This window comes from Penicilliopsis zonata, assembly GCF_001890105.1.
Source record: "Penicilliopsis zonata CBS 506.65 unplaced genomic scaffold ASPZOscaffold_11, whole genome shotgun sequence".
Lineage (NCBI taxonomy): Eukaryota > Fungi > Ascomycota > Eurotiomycetes > Eurotiales > Aspergillaceae > Penicilliopsis > Penicilliopsis zonata.
In genome coordinates, this window is record NW_019208920.1 from 296,988 (window position 1) to 312,557 (window position 15,570).

At 51.9% G+C, this 15,570-nt stretch overlaps 7 protein-coding genes across 7 annotated transcripts; 4 read left to right on the plus strand and 3 right to left on the minus strand.

Moving 5' to 3' along the window:
• Positions 1–1,735: 1,735 nt before the first annotated feature.
• On the minus strand, positions 1,736–3,609 carry ASPZODRAFT_133962 (hypothetical protein). Its single transcript, XM_022723397.1, has 4 exons — positions 3,134–3,609; positions 2,876–3,073; positions 1,972–2,810; positions 1,736–1,915 (listed from the first exon to the last, which is right to left on the minus strand). The coding sequence occupies exons 1-4, from the start codon at positions 3,310–3,312 to the stop codon at positions 1,860–1,862; spliced, it is 1,272 nt and encodes a 423-aa protein (XP_022579824.1). The 5' UTR covers positions 3,313–3,609; the 3' UTR covers positions 1,736–1,859.
• A 368-nt stretch (positions 3,610–3,977) lies between these two features.
• ASPZODRAFT_152985 (hypothetical protein) lies at positions 3,978–5,530 on the plus strand (the record flags this gene model as incomplete). The annotated part of the gene is made up of 4 exons (XM_022725919.1): positions 3,978–4,354; positions 4,413–4,720; positions 4,766–5,466; positions 5,513–5,530. 4 exons carry the CDS (start codon positions 3,978–3,980, stop codon positions 5,528–5,530), a joined length of 1,404 nt encoding a protein of 467 aa, XP_022579825.1.
• Positions 5,531–5,757: 227 nt separating this feature from the next.
• ASPZODRAFT_143957 (hypothetical protein) lies at positions 5,758–7,258 on the plus strand (the record flags this gene model as incomplete). The annotated part of the gene is made up of 2 exons (XM_022724962.1): positions 5,758–5,970; positions 6,026–7,258. The coding sequence occupies 2 exons, from the start codon at positions 5,758–5,760 to the stop codon at positions 7,256–7,258; spliced, it is 1,446 nt and encodes a 481-aa protein (XP_022579826.1).
• Positions 7,259–7,317: 59 nt separating this feature from the next.
• ASPZODRAFT_70011 (hypothetical protein) lies at positions 7,318–8,171 on the minus strand (the record flags this gene model as incomplete). Its single annotated transcript, XM_022729633.1, has 2 exons — positions 7,318–8,075; positions 8,123–8,171. The coding sequence occupies 2 exons, from the start codon at positions 8,169–8,171 to the stop codon at positions 7,318–7,320; spliced, it is 807 nt and encodes a 268-aa protein (XP_022579827.1).
• A 1,442-nt stretch (positions 8,172–9,613) lies between these two features.
• Positions 9,614–11,362, plus strand: ASPZODRAFT_143959 (hypothetical protein; the record flags this gene model as incomplete). The annotated part of the gene is made up of 2 exons (XM_022724963.1): positions 9,614–9,713; positions 9,771–11,362. 2 exons carry the CDS (start codon positions 9,614–9,616, stop codon positions 11,360–11,362), a joined length of 1,692 nt encoding a protein of 563 aa, XP_022579828.1.
• Positions 11,363–11,551: 189 nt separating this feature from the next.
• Positions 11,552–12,787, minus strand: ASPZODRAFT_153015 (hypothetical protein; the record flags this gene model as incomplete). The annotated part of the gene is made up of 4 exons (XM_022725924.1): positions 11,552–11,939; positions 11,994–12,370; positions 12,442–12,546; positions 12,617–12,787. The coding sequence occupies 4 exons, from the start codon at positions 12,785–12,787 to the stop codon at positions 11,552–11,554; spliced, it is 1,041 nt and encodes a 346-aa protein (XP_022579829.1).
• A 1,569-nt stretch (positions 12,788–14,356) lies between these two features.
• On the plus strand, positions 14,357–15,451 carry ASPZODRAFT_143961 (hypothetical protein; the record flags this gene model as incomplete). The annotated part of the gene is made up of 2 exons (XM_022724964.1): positions 14,357–14,768; positions 14,835–15,451. 2 exons carry the CDS (start codon positions 14,357–14,359, stop codon positions 15,449–15,451), a joined length of 1,029 nt encoding a protein of 342 aa, XP_022579830.1.
• Positions 15,452–15,570: the final 119 nt, after the last annotated feature.

Below are 15,570 nucleotides of genomic sequence, written 5' to 3' on the forward strand. Positions count from 1 at the left end.
AGCCAAGAGGCTTCAGAAATCGGGTGGTAGATACTTGAAATATGCAGTAGCAGCCGGTGAGTCACAGAGGGAGTGGGATAGACTTGCAAGTAATCTGTGGTTTGAGAGCAGTAGACAAGAGATTTTCTTCTCAGACATCTACTTTATACCCGAGATAATAGAGTGAATAGAATAAACCATAGGGTTGAGTGACTGGGATGATGAAATTGTCGGAGACAAGAATCTTTGGTTAACAGTACTGTTGGTTGGCTATTTTGTTGTTGCTGCTCTCGGCGAGCTGCCAATTTCCCTCTCACCATGAAACCCAGTTCGCGATTGAGGTCAATTCAACTCTCAGACAGAGCCATTCATAAGGGATTATATCTATTTTTCGAAAGAGTTTAACTAATATCTGATTTCTTTGCTAGATGCATGTCCCTGCGGAATTTGATCGAAGTATGGTGTAGCGTTTTGATGGGGGCAACAAGCAGGGTGGATCGATCTGTCAGACGTCTCGCTCCGGATATGAAACGGTAAGCAGATGCTTATTTATCACTTCCTACGGATGGACAGTCAACTGTATCGCTGCAGATCATCAGATTAGGGATGTGGTGGATTATCGTCAGGAGGGAGCCGTATTGATGCTCCCCATTCGCGCGAAATCATTCCGCGAGAAGTCGAAGAATAATGCCAGAATTTGGACAAGGTCTATCAACGATTCCCCGAACGGTACAGCTTCATGGCCAATCTCTTGGCTGCCGTGTCGACTACAGAAAGCTGCAGCGTCATTCAGGGAAAAGGAGCCCCGGTCAAGGACACTCAAAAGCTGGTAGAAGTATGGGTCTTTTTCGGACAGGAGATTGTGCGCACTCCTCAGCTTTATATTACAGATGATGGATGCCTACCTGATCATTCAGACCGGGAAAGATGGTCTCTACAACAGTATTTATACAGTGGTTTAACGGTATCTTCCTATTCTTGCTGCTCTGAACAGCACGCTGACGGGGGGAAGGATGAAGGATTGTCCCCGCGCAGAGCAGCGCAAGCAAGACTGGCCACAGCTCAAGCCACGATGGAAAAGCCCTCAACCTTTAAGATTATACTTTCCAAGCTTTGTCTCGAAACCCAATCTGGTAAGACAAGTAGCCTCGCATCTATCCACGAACATATCTCTCTGCCGTTGTAGATACCGCCTCGGTGTGGGTGAACAATTCGACTCATTATACCTGGGGTGTCTCTGAAGAATTCAGCGCCCAGTGCATGGACTCAGATGCCGGAGAGAAAGCAAAGACAATGTACACCAATCTTGGCGAGAGGTGTCAGAAAGCGCAGGATAACGTACAAAGAACTACCAGCGATATAAGAATCCCTCATCTATCAAAATAAGTTCTGACTTGGAGAAAAAACAAATGGCAGGACCCTATCTGGCATGTAATCCCGACTTGAACGTTTGAAGGTAGCAACTAGGCATCTTCCACTATTTGCTTCACGCGAGACCAGCGGGGCAGCTGTTAAAATGATGGAAGCGGGAAAAGAGTGATAGCACGAGCATATCTTGACAATCAGATAGTATGAAATCAGTAGGGTAAGAAGCCAGAAACACTAAAACTTGGGAGATTGAAGATGGATATGGAAATTAGCCATGAAACTCAGTCAATATAGTAAAAAACCCATTGTCTATGGGGGAAAGACATGTAATGAAACGTTGAAATATGGTGCTGTTTGTATATCTCATCTTATCACCATCAAAGAGAATAAGGTATACCAAGTCCAAACCGAGAAGGCTGTTAGATTCTAGAATTATAGCGATATATAGATGAAAACGCAATGCTAAAGATGAGATAAATAGACCACATGTATATACTACCAAATCAAAGTCGTCATAACTTAGCACGAGTAAAAACCTGAAGAGGTCGCCAGAGGTTGGCAGGCTTACCTGTACCAATTAGAATGAACCATGCTTCGTCTAAGGTGGGAGAGATATAAACGTACTCATTTGTTCGCGCCAGTGGGCGAGAATACCATTTATCCTAGCGGCGAGCAACAAGGCGGTGATGATCTCCGGCTTGAACCCCATGGCGGAGAACACAAAGCAGCCGTACAGATCAGCGTTGACGTTCAAGTTCCTCGAGCGGAAATACTCGTCCTGCGAAGCCAGACGCTCGATCTCCATGGCGACCGAGACGTGCGGATCCGCCTCGACGTTGTGGGAGAGTTCGGCGAGAGAGCGTTTGAGGTGCTTGACGCGCGGGTCGACGGTTTTGTAGATCCGGTGGCCGTAGCCGAAGAGGCGGAACTTGCCCTGCTTCACCTCCTCGATGGCCTGGCCCACGTTCTCTTTGCACCCGATGCGCTCAAACATCTTGTATGCCAGGTCGATGGCTCCGCCATGCAGCGGGCCCGAGAGGGCACACGCCGCGGCGCTGACGCAGGTCATAGGGTCGGCCAGCCCGGAGCCGACATGCAGGCTGGCAGCGGTGGAATTGGTCATCTCGTGGTCTGCATAGACGATCCAGAGCCGGTTGAGGATGCGCAGCATGGTGGGATCTGGCCGGGAGGTCTTGAGGTCGACAACCCCCATCATCAGCAGGATGTTCTCAGCCATCGAGGCGGTTGGATCCGGGGCCGTGAAGGGCACGCCGCGGTAGTGGCAGAAAATCAGCGCAATGACCGTCATGGATGCGGCGATGGTCCGCTTCACTCCCTCATCGACGGCGTCCATTTTCCCCAGGTAAATCTCTTGTCCGGTGTAGATGGGGACGGTGGTCGGGTCTGTGGCTGCCCACGCACTCAGGCCAGCGGTAAAGATGAGATGGTATGGAGTGTCGCGGCTAAAATTATCAGTCAGTACTCCTTCAATTTGTTGGTTCACTTGACACTCTTTAAGGTGTATTACGGAAAGCATTTGACGGTGTCGATAACGGCTTGGGGCGGGTTTGCCCTGGCGGCGAGGCTGCGTCGGTAGTTGAGTTTCTCTTGCTGCGACGGCAGATGGTTCCAGATCAAGAGAAAGGAGACATCTTCAAAGTCGTGTTTTTCGATCAACTCGTCCATCGGATAGTCTCGATACTGGATGGTTCCTTTGATCCCGTCTCTTCTCCGTCAGCAGAGTTCTAGCTCACAGTCTTCTATCGACGTCTTTGGAATATCTCACATGTAGGTAATCTCTGACTCGGCCACGGCAGTATTCTGGAAGCCAGGATCCATGATCTTCAGCCCTGACGATATTCGCTTGAACTCGGTTGCCTTGACGGAATTGTGAACGATAGGGATCTCGTAGGACTTGGCCGTTCGATTATCCGTCACCGTGAGGGTGTCTTTCGTAGTTTCCATGTCGATAGAAGATAAAGCAGAGAACAGATAGAACAAAGAGCAGATATAACAGAGAACAGAGAACAGAATAGAAAAGAGAGACGAGCGTCCAGCCTCTTAATAGAGGTCTCAGGGACTGGGCTTAGTCTCGCCTCGCAGGACCTCCACCTCCATAGCCGAAGAAGTAATAGTAGCTTCGGCAGTTAGTTAGCACCTAGCAGCTAACCAGCTAACCAGATAAGCAGATAACCAGCCAACCAGTTAGCCAGATAACTAGGCCAGGGAATTGCCTGATCCCCATCTCTTCTGTCTTGCTGTGGGAGAAGTGACAGCTTCTAGTTCGGGCTAACCGAAAAGGTCCATCCCAGCTAGCAGTTTCCCTTACCAGATACGGACTAACGCGGTCATGTGGCTTGGACCAGCCCAAACTCTCGGGAATCGCTTCAAACCGACAATTGGACAGGGATTGGAATCTTCGTAACGCTTCAGCCAGCCCCCGCCATCGTCAGGGAAACAATACCCGACTGCCAACAAGCCGGGATCCACAGTTCAGCTGCAAGGTGAGGAAATGGGGAGACACAGGGCAGACAGACGACGCTGTGGTCGTTATTATGACGGGTCTCTCTCCCTGGGTTGTGCCGTGTCTTTCCCACGCAACGATCCTTCCGGACAGCAGCGGAAAGAGGATGGCTGAATACGATCCCATCATCCGAGACATCGTCGAGTACGTCTACCATGGACAAATCACCGAGGAGCACGTCTATCAAAGGGCGCGAGTGGCCTTGCTAGACGCTCTAGGCTGCGCGATTGAGACCCTCCACCTCAGCCCAGACTGTCGAGCTCTCGTCGGGCCTGTTGTGTCTGGGACAGTGGTTCCGGGCGGGGTGCGCGTGACTGGGACAGACCACGTTGTTGATCCGCTCAAGGGAGCCTTTGATCTCGGGGCGTTGATCAGGTATCTCGATCATAACGATGCGTATGCCGGGGCTGAATGGGGGCATCCATCTGATAATCTGGGGGCGATCCTGAGTGTGGCGGACTGGTTAAGCCAGCAGGATACAAAGTAAGCAGTGACCCGACTCTCTTTTTTATATTGATTTGAAATCCTTCTGAACAATAAGAATCCCCCTCCGGACGATCCTCACGGCGCAAATCAAAGCGTATGAGATCCAAGGCATCCTCCAGCAGACGAATGCCTTCAACGCCCATGGCCTCGACCATGTTATCCTCGTCAAAGTGGCCTCGACCGCCGTGGCGGCCTGGTTACTCGGTCTGTCCGAGTCTGCGGCTCTGGCTGCTGTCTCCCACGCCTGGGTTGATGGCCACCCGCTGCGTACCTACCGCCAGGCCCCGAATGCCGGGCCCCGGAAGGGATGGGCGGCGGGCGATGCGTGCATGCGGGCTGTCCATCTCGCATTGCTCACGCAACGCAGCCAGAAGGCAAACGAACCCTTCTGCTCCTCGTTTTCTGGAGGCGCCACGGTAGGAATCCGCACCGCCATTTCGGCACCCAGATGGGGATTCAGCGATGCGCTGTATGCCGGACAGGAGGTCACACGGGCGTTCCCCTACGGTAGTCGGGTGATGGAGACGGTGCTCTTCAAACTCATCACCGCCGAGGGCCATGGGATCTCTGCCGTGGAAGCCGCCGTGCAGGCGGGAGAAGTCCTGAGACAGCGCGGCGTGGCGCAGGAGAACATCGCGGACAGCATCCGGGCCATTCGCATCCGGACGCAACAGTCCGCGGTGACGATCATCGACAAGACGGGTCCCCTGCGCAACGCCGCCGACCGCGACCATTCCCTGCAATACATGGTTGCCGTCGCCCTGCTCAAGGGGTCCGTGGTAGAAACAGCAGACTATCTCGACGACTCGCCCTGGGCGACAGATGCGCGGGTCGACGCCTTGCGGGAGAAGATCACAGTCACCGAAGACCTCGGCTTCACTGCCGACTACTACGACCCACAGATCCGGAGCGTGGCCAATGCAATCACACTCGAACTGGCAGACGGCGAGGTGCTAGAAGAGGTAGTCGTCGAGTTCCCCGTCGGGCATCACAAGCGACCCGAGACTCTCGACGGGGTGATGCATAAGTTTCGCCGCAACATGAGCGTCATGTTTGGCTCGGAGGAGGTCGAGAGCATCATCCAGGCAGCTCATAACGATGAGACGCCAGTTGACGAGTTTATGGCTTTTTTCGTTCGCCGTTCGTAGTTCCTAGATCTATATACAAGAGTGAATAACGACTTATTATGATTGGAGATCAATTCGGCTATTCATGCCAATCTAGAATTTAACTATTTAATTATTTGCTTCTACTTTATTTTGATTATTGTTATCATTCCAGTATATAATGTCATTCCCCTCACTTCACTTGCATTTACCTCAACCATCTACTTGACAACATCTACTCCGTGCTAAATATCATTAATACCCTCTGCCAATTCTCGTTAAATTCTGTTCACAATGGAATCGGCCACTGAAGAACTATGCCACTGGATCTCCAACCTCAAGCTGGCCGACATCCCCCCCGAGCAAGTGACGCGAGCGAAATACCTGGTTCTCGATGGGCTGGCCTGCGCCCTCATCGGCGCCCAACTGCCCTGGTCGCAAGACGCCGTTCACGGCGTTCTCTCCATGGAAGCAGGGGGGGCGTGTGAGATTATCGGATGGGAGAGGGTATTATCCATTCACCTCGTACATTATTCATATATATTCTAAATGTTCTGTACAGAGAATTGGCCCGCTTTCCGCCGCTCTGCTGAATAGCACCTTCATCCAAGGCTTCGAGCTGGACGATTACCACCGCGACGCCCCTATCCATTCCAACGCCATCGTGCTTCCGATCCTACTGGCAGTACTGGAACATAATGGATCAGCAGCAGAGGAAACACCATATCAGTCACCGACAGGAGCAGAGTTCCTCTTGGCAGCGATAGCAGGGTACGAGACCGGCCCCCGCGTCGGACTAGGCGTGTACGGGGTCGAAGTGCTGTCTCGCGGGTGGCATTCGGGGGCGATCTTCGGCCCCGCGGCGGCGGCAGCAGCGGCGACGAAGCTGCTGGGCCTGTCGGCGACGCAGACGGAGGAGGCGATGGGGATGGCATGCACGCAGGCGGGCGGGCTGATGGCTGCGCAGTACGAGAGCAACGTGAAGCGGATGCAGCATGGTTTTGCGGCGCGGAATGGCTTGTTTGCTGCCCTGATGGCGCGCAGCGGGTACACGGGGATCAAGCGGGTGCTGGAACGGCCGTACGGCGGCTTTCTCAGCACGTTCAGTCTGGGGAACGGGCGGGAGCCGCGCTATCGTCCTGAACGGGTGGTCGAGGCGTTGGGATCGAGCTGGGAGATGGATCGGATCGTGGTGAAGCCGTATGCGTCCATGGCGGCCACGCACAGCACCATCGACGGGCTGATTGCCCTGCAGGTCCGTCACCCGGGTGAAATGAAAGACGTGAATCGCATCCGTCGCATCACAATCGAGATGTCGGAGCCGGCGTTCAAGAAGGGCGGCTGGAAGCCCGAGAAACCGCTCACCCCGACGGGCGCCCAGATGACTGCCGTCTACGCGGCGGCCATGCAGTTGCTGGACGGCCAAGTGCAGCCGGCGCAGTTTGCTCCGGCTCAGCTGGAACGAGTGGAGGTGTGGGAGCTGATGGAGAGGATCGTCTGTGTGCACAACCCGGCCCTGGACACATACCAGCAGCGGATCCATGTCGAGATCGGGCTGGATGATGAGACCGTTGCATTGACGACTCTGACGCAGTTTGTCGACGCCCCGCGCGGAAACAAAATCCCTCTTTCCAACGAGGAGATCCTCGACAAATGGAGGGTCGTCACCGCCGGGGTCATCACCGCACACCGACGGGCTGCCATTGAGGAGATAGTGTTGAATCTAGACACGGAGCAGGACGTGCGTCCACTGGCTGAATTGCTCTATGGACGGACGGAGGATATATTCAGTTAGACAGACCACAAACCTAGATAACCAAGGGATACTACTATCGTTAAACTTTCTATATTCCACTACTGAATCGGCCACTCCTTGTCCTCTCCCTGACCCTCCAACCAAGGCAAACAAGCCGTATACAGGGCCCTGAACTCCCCCTCGCCAAGAGACAGAAACTTCTCCAGCAGCTCGTCATCGAACCGCCCAATAAACGCCAGCTGGCACGCGACCAGCAGATCCGCATACCCGGCCGTTTCGCCCTCGAAGAAGGGCCCCTTTTTGATCCCCTCCCTCCCCTTGAGCATACCAAGCAGCACTGCCGACTCTGTCTCGGCGAGCTTCCACAGTTCGTCTATTTCCCGCTGCTCCGTCGGTCGTAGCTGGTCCAACGGCTTCCCAAGCGCTGCAGACCGCGTCTCGTGGAAATACCTCCGTCCACGCGGGTCGAGATGCTCAGCTACCCGCGGGAGAATCATGGTTCGAAACGCCGGCGCCAGGACAGTCACGAGTTTATTCACTGCTAGAAAGAGCGCGTAGCTGGCGTCTCCGGACGGGAAGAGCGGCGGGGAGGGAAACACGCGGTCGAGATGGAGGGCGATGGGCAGCGAATCCATCAGCGCGCCGTTCGGGTTCGAATCGGGTGAGGCCAGGGAGGTCTTGTGGATGATCGTGGGGAGCGTGTACGGTCTGCCCTCTTTATTGGGGGGGATGCCCAGGCTGGAAACCAGCGGTTTGACGTCTGGGTAGGAGGTGAAGCTCTGCGTGTAGGGGATTCCCTTGAAGTTGAGCACTGCTCGGGTTTTCAGCGTGTTGGGGGACCATGATTTGAGGGGTCCTATATTTTCAATTAATTGTTTATTAATCAATCTTCTGTTGGCTAACCTGGGAAATCGGAGTAGAGGTCGAAGAAATGAACGGGTTCTGAGGCCATTGTATATCACGTATAGCAGTATTCCTAGTATTTAAGACGGTATACTCAAGATACTTATTGTGGGAGAGTGAAGAACTGAGAATTAAGTTCATAAGATGACTCTATACGCGAAAGAGGGGTTGTTGACCGAGGGAATCGTCCAGTAGGGCGCGATTGGTGGCTGCAATATAAATACATCAGCAAGCTTATAACCTCATCAATCCTTGTAAAATCTATGATATGAATACTATCCTTCTATAATGATAATCTTTTCTTGTAAACCATGTTTTATAGACAGTCCTCAAGATACGCATGAATGTACTTGAAGCACTATGCAGCCTCAATAATGAGGCATCAACCTTAGTCCAGAAATGGTTAGATAGCATTCAAGTTATGACAGCATAAATGAGGTCTTTTATTGGCCAGGCATGTGGGGCACTTTGCCTTCCAAAATGGGATCTCACCTGATCCATGCCTTAATTGTCAGGCATCAAATGACAGGCAGATATAATGCTGCTTACACTGACATAAAAAAGTCTTTATTCACTCTACTGGCCATTCACTTAATAAAAGACAAGACAATCTCTAGACTACACTATATAGCTGAAAAAGTACTTAATTGCACCTTCCTAATCTCTATTCTTAAATATTTCCATCCTTCATCCACAAGTTTGGAGTTGTCGATGTCTATAGTTCTTCTTCATGCTGATAATATTTATGTCATAATAAACCATCGACGAATCTCTTTACGCAGTGCAAGCGGATGACTTGAGTGGCGGCAGCCTAGCCTGTATACCAAAGACTAGCATCAACTAATCTGTCGATCCATGGGGAAATAAAAGACCAGCAGAAAAATCCCAGGATGCCAGCAGGGTAGCATTGTCGAACAGTACCTCTAGCCCATCTGGTCCAATATTGGAACCCATGTGGAACTGCCAAAGCTTCTCACTATTCATAGTGTCAACCTTGATTCGTCCACTTGCCTGCTATATGGTTTCTTCACTCTTCTTCTTGGCATTGTATTCCTTTCCTAGCCTCCCAAACTGTTTCTTCTTCTATCATAGTTAGTTCGTAGACGGAAAATGCATGAATCCAATGATAATACCTAAGAAAGCTTTGTAGTGTCTGAATGAGTAGACATCATTGTTATCCTTAGTAGGTGCAGAGAAACTTCCTTCCTGTTTGGGATAGATTTGCACATGATCGTAAGGTTTTTTACTGCCTCAGGCAGCAATAATCTACATACTAACTAACCCATCCAGGCCTAGTCACTCCTCGAACTGCCGTGTTGTTATCCGAACTTCGACTTGGGAGAATCACCAAAGCTCCAACTGGGTCTGTCAACAGGCTGACTGCGGGGTTCAATTGTACTAAATTATTGGAGAAAGTCTGGAGAAAGGATCTCGAGTATCCACTATATATAAAGCCACACTCAATTGTCCCGATCTGTTCCCCAAATCGCCATGGCTGTCCCTTCACAATACCCTGACATTCCGATCCCACCGACAGATATATGGAGCTTTCTGTTCCAGCGCCCCGACCGGCCGTTTCTCAACTCCCAGGGTGAGTGGATCGTTTTCTGGTATAATTAAGCTATAGTTAGTATACTGACTGCCTCAGTGATCCTCGCAGACGTGTATTCCGGTCGCTCGTTCACGTTCCATGACTTGCAGAGAAGATCTCTCCATGTCGGACACATTCTCCGCCGCAGGTTCGGGTGGCACAAGGGCGACGTGCTCTCACTGGTCTGCGGCAATTCCATCGACACGCCCGCCATCATCTGGGGCGTCTTGGCCATTGGAGGCATCGCCAGCCCGTTAAACCCAAATCTGCCGGCAGACCAGCTCGCCTTCTACCTGCAAGACTCGGGCGCCAAAGCCGTCGTCACCCAGAAGGCACAATACCCGGCCGTTCTCCAGGCTTGCCAGAAGGTCGGGCTGGCGACCGACAGGATCATTGTGATCGACGATCCGACGCAAGCGTCTCTGTTTCAGTGTGCTGCAAGTGCTCTTCCAGATGCTGCAGCAGTAGCAGCACATCGACCGCCGGTGGAAGATCCCCAGAAAGAAGTCGCCGTCTTGGTGTACTCGTCAGGGACGACAGGTCTGCCCAAAGGCGTGATGCTCTCCCACACCAACATCGTGATCAACCTGCTCCAGCTGGCGGCCGTCGACGATGGATATCTGACACACCGGGACAGCGCCCTGGCCTTCCTGCCCTTCTTCCACATCTACGGCGTCACTTGCCTGATCAATTCGGGCCTGTACCTCGGTCTGACCACCTACGTGATGCCCCGGTTCGAGCTCGAGACCGCCTGCCGGGCAATCCAAGATCACCGCATCACATACGTCTACACCGTCCCGCCGGTGATCCTGCAGTTCGTGCAGAACCCGCTCGTCGAGCAATTCGATCTGTCTTCCCTCCGGCTGTTCAACTCTGCCGCCGCCCCGCTCTCCGTCGAGCTAATCCAGGCGCTGTGGGAGAAGCGCCGTATCATTGTTCGCCAGCAGTATGGTATGAGCGAGTGTTCTCCATGTCTTCATTCTCAGGTATTCCATCTTTCACCACTTCCCATATATTTCACACTTCCCTATGACTCTGACCATCAGACATGGCAAGAAGGAAGAGACCACCCAGGCAGCGTAGGCCGCCTCGTCGCCAACATGCAAGCCAAGTACGTGCCCATCCCAGGCGAGGAAGTGCGATCCGACGGGAAGAAAGAAGGCGAGCTGTGGGTGAAAGGACCGAACGTGTTCCTGGGCTACCTGAATAATCCGCAAGCCACGCACGACTCCTTCTCAGAAGACGGGTACTACAAAACAGGCGACGTCGGGTACGAAGACCACCGAGGCAGCTTCGTGGTCACAGACCGCATCAAGGAACTGATCAAATATAATGGGTTCCAGGTTGCCCCTGCCGAACTCGAAAACATCCTCCTGGGTCACCCTGCCGTTGCCGATGTCGCTGTCGTGGGTATCCCGAGCGGACAGGCTGGCTCGGAGCTGCCGCGCGCATACGTCCAGGTCGCTGGTCCCGGGCTGGATACCCCGACCACAGCTGCTGGGCTTGTCGCGTTCGTGAAACGCAGGGCTGGCGCCTCGTATAAAGAATTGAGGGGGGGGGTCCTGTTCGTGGATGCCATTCCGCGCAATCCGGCGGGGAAGATCTTACGTAGGGAGTTGAAGAAGAAGTACGCTGTTAGCAAGATGTAATATATATACACTCTATACATATAGAATCAGAGCAGAAGGGGTTGGAGAGTATATACTAGTCTTCATATGACTGGGTATGAATGATATTAACAGTTCTTGCAAATACTAACACTTCATTATGCTCATACTCTATACTTATACATTACATGAATCATAATACTCTATTCTAGGATACAATAAAGAAATGCATCATGGGATCGATTTCGCAGGAATGGGTTCCGGGCTCGGCGATAGAAACAGGCTCGGCGTGCGGCAAAAGGCCGCGTCGACGAAATCCTCCTCGTCGACCAGCGTGAGCGGGATCTCGTCTGGTCCGGTATCGTTGCTGGCTGCGCCTGCTGCCCCGGAGCCTGCCCGACAGTGGCGGGAGGGATACGAAGAGCCGGGCTGGCGGGAGCGAGGTTGTCGCGGAAACATGAGCTGCAGGATGGGGCGGAGCATGGGGAGACACGAGTTGGAGACGGCGACGACGGGCTCGGTGACGCTCCAGAAGACGGCCCAAGTCATTGACTCGGAGAGATTGTTGACGTTGATGTTGGTGATGACGTCGATGCGGATGGCGGAGATGGCAGAGACACTATGACTAGTTTTAGAGAGAGGGTTGGTTGGAAGAGTTTTCTGTATTACTTACAAGAACCCGACACCGAAGATAGCGTAGATGCCAAGCTTGGCCGCCTTGCTCATGTGTAATCGATAGACGAAATTGAGGGGCAGCGCGAGGATCATCACGTCGGTGACCAGATTGCACACGCCGATCGCGGTGAATGCGACTTCGATGCTGGCGCAGTGGCCATTCGGGATGGAGCGGTCCCAGATGAAGGAGAAGGGCTTGCAGAGCAGGAAGACCTGCAGCATGCTGCCGAGCCAGTAACAGATGGCGCAGCCCACGCACACCCACGAGGCGATGCGGAACGCGCGGGTGACGAAGATGCGGATGTATAGCAGGAGGTAGGCGAGCTTGGCGAGCAGCGTGGCGCCGTAGTAGAGGATTTCATAGAGGACCATAAGCTACTTTTGTCAGCCTCGGCTCACCAATTCTTTCTTTCCTTTCCTTTCTCTCTCTCTCCATTGAGTAGTACCTTGAAGATGAGAGAGATGTTTTGCACCGGAATATCAAGCACATCACGGTCCATTCCGATGCGGGCATACACGAATTCCAGAGCCAGCAAGCCGTACGTGTGGATCTGGATCAAGCATTACCATTGTGTGAGCGTATGGGCTGCAGGAGATGGGTTTCTCGTACACATCACTCACCAGACAGGCAATGGCACAGACGTCGTCCCACCAGATGGCACTGTGCTGCATTCGGCGCGAGACACAACGCAACCCGACCATGATGGTGGCCATGGCCACCAGCACAGTATTGGCAATCAGCTGATTGCGTAGGGTGGGCGTGGCAAAGACGCCGAACACCTCGATGGCCATGCTGGGCAACCCGAACAGACAGGAAGAACAAGAAGACTCGGCGCCATGTGTCTCTGTTCGGCGAACAAAAAAAGAAAAAATCAACTGACAGCTACACAGGCCATGCTAGATAAGGAGAAAGCGGGAGTGGAATTGTTTTTCCTCCATTTGTTTCCATCTTTTCCCCTTCATGGCTCGTGGGAAAGAGAGCTAGGATAAATTGCAGTGGAGAGCGTCGAACGCGAATGCGAACCGTGGCTCCATCTGCCCTCGTCTGAATGGCAGGAGAGCGCCCAGGGCCTCGAACGCTCAATTTTGAGATTCTCTCGATTCTCTCCACTGAGATATTATCGTGCTGCCAGCAACGGCCTGCAGTGGAGACTGACAGCTATCGGAGCAGTCTGAATCTCGTCTCGTCTCGGTGGTGGAAAGCGTGGAAAGCGAGTACCTCCTGTTGCCGTTAGCGAGTTAGCATGCGGTTATTATCTTGTCTTCTTTCTCTTTCTTCTCTTCTTTCAATAGTAAATCAAGGAAAGAAGAGAAAACCGTTGGTTAAGTCGAGACAGGAGATAAGGTGAGACAAAGATCTGCACGGCGAAATGCGAGGAAGTCAGCACGTGCTGCCCCTTATCTGGACACGCAGTTTTCCTACCAGAATATCGATTGATCTGGATGTCTTTTAGCTTGATTTAAGCTTGATTTAAGCTTGATTGATTCTTCTACTTATTTATTGACATGTTCTCAAGTCGGAATTGCCGTTGTTCCAGGGAGCAGAGCAGCAACTCTCATATTCCTCACCTAATCCTCGCCGATTTCCTCCTCGCGATGAATAACGATCGATCTGTTCGTTATCCTGTTCCGGCAAAGTGGAAGACGATGGTGACGTCTCGAGGCGAAACTGGTCTGTGCCATCCTGGACACTTGCATGGAATGGGGTATCTTCGCCATCGCAGCATCGAATTCGCATGAATAGGGGAGGCCGGAAGTTCCTATCCTGGAGAGATGTATCGATTAGTTGGTTCCAAGACGGTATCTACAATAATTACATAACTAGATAAATAACTGGCAAGGAGGAATTGAATCCACTGATCTGCACTGGCATTGTCTCAGGATTATTGGCCTATGAAACACTGTTAATTATCTTGACTTGAGTGCCGAGTCGTCAAGCGCCCTATAATTCTGAGATATATTAATACTATTAATAAGAAACTGACTCATGAGGATAGTTTATTATACTGTCACTGATTTATAGCATGCAAAAGCAATAGTTTTAGTTATAGTGATTAATAGATAATATAAAATATCGCTCTTACTACTACTGTTGCTATACGTATGTCTACTCTAGAGTCTAATAACCCGGAGGCCTCTAGAAGAGAAATCGAAAGATGACAAGAATACAAATATAAGATAAACAGTATTCTTCTTGAATTCCTTCTTAAATTAGGCGTCCTTCCAAGAGAAAAATAGAGGTTACACAACATTAGGTAGAAAGTGATTGGGTATCTTAGCGACGTGTGTTGTACAATAGGACAAGTTACTCCATCCTTTCTGTCATTGACCTTTCAATCAGTCATCTATTCTACACTGACAATGGCCATCTTCATTACAGGAGCCACCGGCTTCATCGGGGCGGCAACCGCCCTCGAAGCCGTCAAGACAGGGTATCGTGTGCGCCTCGCCATCCGCCGGGAATCCCAGATCGAGAAGCTCCAACATCTTCTAGCTGCCTACGCTGACCGAGTCGAGTTCGTGGTTGTTCCCGATATCACTGCAGAAGACGCGTATGCGGGAAAGTTGGACGGGGTGGAGTATGTCATCCACATTGCATCACCGTTGCTGCCTTCCATCGACAAGAAGATCTCCTTCCAGCCTGCCGTCGAGGGAACATTGAGCATTCTGAATGAAGCCGTCAGGGTGTCGAGTGTTAAGAAAGTGGTCATCACCTCCTCAGTCTCTGCCTTGGTCCCCTTTGCGGGCGTTCCCAGGGGCGGCATCGTCACAGGTATATCCTAGAGTGTTATCCTAGAGTGTTCTTCAATATATTTATATTCACTGTTGATATTTATAGAGGAGCCAGCCTGGGATTTGAGCGTTGATACCGACGCAGACTTCACCGGTCCCAACGACACCATCACTTCCTTCCTGCTGTACCGTGTCTCCAAGATGCTCGCAAACGACGCCACATGGGATTTTCACAGACGACACAGCCCCCCTTTCAGCCTGGTGGTCATCTACCCGACGTTCGTGTACGGTCACGACATCTTGCAGACCGGGGCGGATGGTGGAAAGATCGGCATCACGAACGGTATGCTCTTGGATGCCTTGCGGACAGGCCAGCCATGGCATGAATTCACCTATGTGCACATCCGCGACGTGGTTTCTGCGCATCTCCGAGCCTTGGATGCAGCCATTCCCGACGGATCCAAGTATATCCTTGCGGGGAGGAGGACGTCGTGGAGAGAGATCGCCCGGTATCTGAAAGAGAACTATGATGGCGTGGTGAAGTTCGGTCTGTCGGAAGATAATGAGCTGGCAAAGGAGTTCCTGGATAAATCGCTGCCTACGGATGCCTCGAAAGCAGAGAGAGAACTGGGCATTCGGTGGACTTTGGCCGAGGAGGTGATCAGGGAGGTTGTCGAGCAGAATCTGGCATTGTTGAAGACTGCTGATAGGCATTCTCAGTGAACAGGATCGAGTTATTCTTTCTGTAGCAGGCATTCAGTGAACAATTCTATCTCTGATGGCCTATTCACCATCTCAACTGCCTTTAACTCTGAGAAGATCAAGACTATCATTTCAGATGA

Bases quoted from the DNA above. Each gene is read 5' to 3' on its own strand.
- ASPZODRAFT_133962 (XM_022723397.1), bottom strand. From the start codon at position 3,312: ATGGAAACTACGAAAGACACCCTCACGGTGACGGATAATCGAACGGCC. The intron at 3,074-3,133 runs GTGAGATATTCC...CTGACGGAGAAG, and splicing joins GAGTCAGAGATTACCTACAT to AGACGGGATCAAAGGAACCA. The intron at 1,916-1,971 runs GTACGTTTATAT...TAATTGGTACAG, and splicing joins CCACTGGCGCGAACAAATGA to GTAAGCCTGCCAACCTCTGG.